General features: G+C 22.9%; 2 protein-coding genes across 8 annotated transcripts in view; both read right to left on the reverse strand.

Moving 5' to 3' along the window:
• Positions 1-819: 819 nt before the first annotated feature.
• On the reverse strand, positions 820-3,086 carry LOC408441 (adenosine kinase 1). Of its 2 annotated transcripts, none has more exons than XM_006565624.3 (5): positions 2,931-3,086; positions 2,241-2,448; positions 1,804-2,079; positions 1,339-1,729; positions 820-1,186 (listed from the first exon to the last, which is right to left on the reverse strand). In XM_006565624.3, exons 1-5 carry the CDS (start codon positions 2,945-2,947, stop codon positions 1,059-1,061), a joined length of 1,020 nt encoding a protein of 339 aa, XP_006565687.1. In that variant the 5' UTR covers positions 2,948-3,086; the 3' UTR covers positions 820-1,058. The 2 variants fall into 2 exon arrangements, with proteins under 2 accessions (XP_006565687.1, XP_391988.2); XM_391988.7 differs by having other exon boundaries at positions 1,321-1,729.
• A 1,571-nt stretch (positions 3,087-4,657) lies between these two features.
• LOC551446 (RNA-binding protein lark) overlaps positions 4,658-6,140 on the reverse strand; it is a 12,569-nt gene continuing 11,086 nt past the window's right edge. For 4 of the 6 annotated variants that reach the window (XR_001705501.2, XR_001705507.2, XM_016916128.2 and 1 more), the window contains one exon: positions 4,658-5,080. Coding sequence is in view for 2 of the 6 variants with exons in the window: in XM_016916128.2 (XP_016771617.1) it covers positions 5,071-5,080 (10 nt within the window). In the remaining 4 variants the exon portion in view is untranslated. The remainder of the gene's footprint in view (positions 5,081-6,140) is intronic. The other 2 variants (XR_001705502.2, XR_001705508.2) reach the window with 1 other exon arrangement.

Consider the following 6,140-nt stretch of genomic DNA (forward strand, 5'->3'; position numbering starts at 1 on the left):
TAACAATTAATAATTTTCATTTAAAAAATAAATTTAAAAATTATAATTTAAAAAATTTGACGATAGAAAAAATTTGGAAAAAATATAAGATTTCTATCTTTTTCATAATAAACATATTATCTCATCCATTTAATTATATAAATAGAATACATTCCTAAAGAAACAATTTTTTCAAGTTCATTACATCCATTGCATTTTTGGTCTGTTTTATAACTTTTTATCTACGTATGCATGAACTATATCTATCATCCGACGCAAGCATATTGCGCGATCGCATCACTCTCTGATCACTTTAACAAATTCATATTTCATAATAGTATTGAAAAGATTCTTATGCGAAGGTGATTGCATGTATTTTTATTATATTCTATATAGATGAATTAGTTGTAAATAATCTTCGAATGAAATAATTTAATATTGTATCAATTATATTTGTTACTTTATCATCTTAACGAATAAATTATTAAATAATTACTAATATCATAAAATATAAACAAATTAACATTAATTAAATTATTAAGTTCTTTTATATTAATATATCTATCTTATTAAAATTATTTTTCATATGAATTTAATATTTATTTTTTTCAATTATATAATATTCATTAATCAATTAATAATGTTATTAAATATTATCTATAATTAATAACAATGCTGATAATTTGTTTTGTATTTAATTCCAAATTCTATTATATCGCTCGTATTTTTTTATTTTTATTATCCACATTTATTATAAATCAGTAGAATAAAAATTTTAAGAGTATGAAAAATATTCACTCAATAAATCAATTTGTTAAATTAAACGAAAATCGAGGTAAAAAAGTTGATAAAGTATTTATTATACATATATATATATATATATACATATATACATATACATATTATTATATGTATATATAAATACATATATACATATTATACATTTTGATTGTATAATTATATATATTATATAAATTTTATATATATATACATAAACAAACAAACAAACAGACACATATATATATGTGTATATGTGTATAAGTACAGAATTTACAATTAACTAACAGATTTAAGCATCGTCAAGGAGTAAAATTAGGTTTCCCTTCGTAAGTACATCCAGATCTCTGTAAAATTTGAGTTGCAGCCCAAATTCCACATCTCACACAAACTTCTATACTTCTACCTTGAACAAATTGAGCCAAAAAACCTGAAAATAATATAATATATGATAATTTTTTGAAAAAATCATATATTCATAACTATATATAATTATATATTAATTAATATATAAATTAGTTTTAATGTCATATGATGTAATTATGTAAAAAAAAAAAAATATACCTCCAACAAATGCATCACCTGCTCCATTAGTATCTACAACTTTCTCTTCTGGAAGTCTCATAGCAGCAAATTCCTTTATAACATTATCTTTTACAACTAATATATTGTCAGGACCTTGGGTTATTATAACAATTCTTTGTCTTTTTCTATTAATTTTTTCCATTTGTGATAATTTTAAAGCAATTTCTTTTCTATTTGTAGTTTGAAAATCATTTGCTTTTGCAAATGCATCAGCTTCCACTTCGTTACCAAATAAGATATCAACATAAGGAAGAGCTGCCAACATTGGTTTTTTATAATATTCACATAAAAATGGTGCACTGAGATTCATTATAAAAATTTTATTTTTTTCAAAAGCATGTTTAGCAATTACTTGAATTGTTTCTGGGCTTACAGTTAAGAAAAAACCCTAAAATTCAACATTCAATAATATTCGATAGATAATAATATAAAAACATTAGAAATATTTTACATTATACATACAGAAACATAAATATATTCAGCAATTTCAATAAGATTTTTATTTTCAGTTTCTTCTATGTGTGAAAGTGAAAAACATGTAGCTGCAGCCAAATTGGCACATAAAGAACGTTCATTTCCTGTAATAAGAACTGCACAAGTACCAGTAGGTTCTTTTTGCGTATATTGATAACGAACATTTAAGCCATCTGCACGTGCTCTATCCTCTAAAATTTTTGAGTACTTGTCCATCCCAACACAGCCCATGTAAGTTGCAATATTTGGTTTCCCCAAGAACCACTGTAGAATATTTCATATTTGATATTTCTAATAATTTAACATTATTTAATATAACATTAACATTATTTTATATATAATTATATAAATAATGTTAAATTATTAAAAATATCAATATATATATATAATTTATAATAATATATAACAATGTAAATTAACTTTACTTGTGCTACTCGCATAGTATTTTGTACAGAACCACCAGCGATAAAATCTGCTTTATACAATTCAATTAATTCATCGTACATGGGTTTGTGTTTTTCTTCAGCAAGAATTGCATCATTTGCATTTAAATCATATTTTTTTAAAAAATTGCTATCTACAGTTGCTGAGATATCAAGAAGAGGATTACCCATGCCTAATAGAATACCCTCTCTGAAATATTGTAAAATTATTTTGATCACATGTAGAATAAATAGATTTTATTGAAACACATTACAAATATAATTATTTTATATCCAAAATAAATTGATTTAGATATAAATATATGCACACATTTTTTTCTTTCTATCATTCTTTCTAAATACAAGTTCCTATGTTAAAAAAAAAAGTTGAATATACTCATAAGAATTAGTCTATCATATAACCTATCAACTTATCTTTCCAATCACAATATATTTTAGTTACATATATTTTTGAAAGATATAATTATTTACTTATATTATTAAAAACATATTATTTTCATCTGAATTTCGCTAGAAATTCAAAAAATAAAAATTAATATACTTGTAAAGATATAATCAAATCATTGTACATGTGAAACATACTTTAATATAACCTCTATTTTGAATTAAAATATTTTTAATTTCAACTAAAATAAAAAATAAAAACTATCATAATATTACAAATTATCATACCGTAAGTCTAACGCCATTTGTTACTATTTTAGTGAATTTTAGGAAATAATTTGCAACATATGAATGTAAACGATATACCACTACTCCGCAACAGAAATATTTCTTACTTGCTGTTGCAAAATCGAAAGATATCACGTGCACATATCATGTTTATATTAAAATATTATATTAAACAGTAATAGTAATTACTTTTTATAGATCAAATGAACATTATCATATATTTTACATTTATTACTTATATTTTATTATTTATAATGCATGTATGTGCGAACGCGTATGCATGTATGAAAATTCGATGAATATTAATACAAATTATTGAATATAAATTTAAGAATTTATCATCATATTGCCATAATCACATTGATTTTCATTAAAATGAAAATTTTATTATCAAATAAATATAAATACAATATAGAATTATTATTAAATAAGCTTATTTATAAGACTTATTATTTAATGCATATTATCATGCAATATTTTATATTCTTTTCAGTATAAAATGGATTCAATAATAGCCTATAATATACATTATTTTTTTTCTTTTTTAAAGTTTTATTTTACTATCAAATTAGATCATTCATAAAAATTTTATATAATAAGAAATTTAAAAGAATAAATTTTTAATCAAAATGAAAATTAAAAAAAAACTATTATATTTTTATGTTACATAGTTCGAATGGATAATATCACTATTATATATATAAATGTATATATAAAATAATGTCATATTTTTGAACTTGTAATATAATTATCGTTTAACGAAATATTTTATGTATAATTGTATTAATTATATTAATTATTATTAATTATTATTAATATAATCATTTACATACAGATAACATTTATTAGAGAATTATATATTTTTTTCTTAGTTAATAGTCATTTATCGTATTTTCTTATCTCTTCTCTATCGTCATCTTTTTATATTTTGTATATACTTTATATATATATATAATATATATATATATATATATATATATATATATATATATATTATTAATTAAATTATTAATTTAATTTAACATTAAACTTACTTACCGCAAAACTTGATATGAATCAAGTCCATTATATATGAAGAAAGATAAATGTTATCAGTGATTAAATCAATTCAAATAATAAATATTGATTATACCAATATTTGAAAATTTTTTATAAGATACTTATACATCTTCAAAATCAATCTTTTATTAATGTTCATTAATATATATAACATGTATGTACAAATTGCCTTTAAACGCAGTTGCTAATAAAAATGAAAAAAAATAGGAATTAAGGAAGAATAGGGATTAAGGAAAAATACAAATTTATACATGATACGATTATGATATTGAAGATCAATATAAAAATAAAAAATATAGGAATATAAAATAGCGAATTTAAACAATGAAATGCGTAAATATATACAATTATTATGATATATTAAAATATCTGTAATGCAAAATGGAATAACAAGGAAATAGGATTTTACTTCCTTACAATACCTTCTCATGTTTTCATATATTCAAGAAAATTATAAAAAAATCCAATATTAGTATAATACGGAAAAATATTGCGATGAATAAATTTGCAGTATCATCACATCCAATGCTTAAATTCTGGACACCTAATTCACAAAGTTCTTCGTATTGCAGATTTGAATGTATATATGTACATACTGCCGCATCTCCTAAGAAAGAAAACATGACTCTCAAAAAGTTCGGCTTGCAAAAAGGCTATGAATTTTAATATTTTGAGGGAAAAAAATACATTTGTTTGCTTTTATTTTGCGTTTTCACGCAAATCAGAATGATACTGAATAAACTTGCCTTATAGATACAATGTAGTTTACACCCAACATATTTATCCAGAATGGGATCTATAGTGCCACATTCACCATCATCATTCACCATCATCTTTGTCAGCCATGGCGTCTCTCTCTTTCTCAATGAAGTATAGAAGTTGTCCTGGTCGACAATTACATCTCATCACAAAGGATATACGTCGTTGTATTTATTTTTTTCTTTCATTCTTTTTTGTTTTGTTTTCTTTTTCCCTCACTTATTTTCTATGTTTATCTTTTTTCTCTTACTTTTTCTCTTCGTTATCGACACCATCAAAGTCCAGACTCCTTCCATGTCCAGAAGCGATATGAGGCAGGGGTCTATCGTGTCCTATATCATACATCATATTACAATATGCATAATATTTTTTTTAAATTTCTCTGCGTCGCGTCTTTTTATCACTTTTTTTGATAATTGACAATAACCCGATACGAGAACATAATTTTCACGCATTTGAATAATTATAATTATTATTATTATTCAATGCTCATATTATGCGTCTCTTCCCGATTTCTACATATTATCGATAATATATTTTTATATTAGCTTACAGCTTAAGTTTCTTCCTCATTTGTTTTTTTTTCCTTTAATTCGTACATATATATTTGTTTTAATTTTCACTTTTTCAAAAAACGCGCGTCACATGTTTTTTATTGTAAAATTATCGAGTAAAATATACATTTATACGTTATTCAGTAGTTTCGTGGAAGGATTCATACATAATTTCCATCAACAATTTGGCACGGAAATTCTCATACCATCGATTATTTTTTTTAAGTTTACATAGATTTTGATAAGTCCGTACGACGCATTTCGATTTGAATGATTGCAATGGCTTCAACGAGTTTAATGGCGAAACAATATTATCAAGAATAATAAATATTATGGAATATGTTTCTAAAAACCATAGAGAATCAAGGTATATAAATCATCATCATAAATATTAATCGACGTATTATTCGACGATTCATAGAAAATATAATCTTCAACGACTTGATTTATCAAGTGCTCATCAAATATGGGAGAAAATTGCGTTTTCCATTCAAATCCCGAACACGATGATGCTATATATGTATTTACATATATTTTTTTTGCTCGATCCATTGATTAATTCACATTGATATATTCTACTGATTAATCGCGCAGCATATAAATTGCACGTATTTTTAATTACGTAACATCGAGACTGGCATTGCAAGATGTATATAAATTGTGCTATTCATATAAAAGGAAAAATTCGGTTAAATTTGTTAAAAAATTTTTCCTTTTTTTATCTCTTCATTTTATGCCTAAAAATACATTTAATTAATATTATATATTTATATCATTAACATCATTTTCATATATTTTTTTCATATTTTAGTTTTGTAAAAATATAAGGATTTAGTCT

Source organism: Apis mellifera, linkage group LG14, assembly GCF_003254395.2.
Source record: "Apis mellifera strain DH4 linkage group LG14, Amel_HAv3.1, whole genome shotgun sequence".
In the NCBI taxonomy this organism is placed as follows: domain Eukaryota; kingdom Metazoa; phylum Arthropoda; class Insecta; order Hymenoptera; family Apidae; genus Apis; species Apis mellifera.

Excerpts from the sequence above, each read along its gene's own strand:
- LOC408441 (XM_391988.7), bottom strand. Across the intron at positions 1,730-1,803 it reads CTGAATATATTTATGTTTCT|GGTTTTTTCTTAACTGTAAG; the intron begins GTATGTATAATG and ends GTTGAATTTTAG. Across the intron at positions 1,187-1,320 it reads AGGTGATGCATTTGTTGGAG|GTTTTTTGGCTCAATTTGTT; the intron begins GTATATTTTTTT and ends TATTATTTTCAG.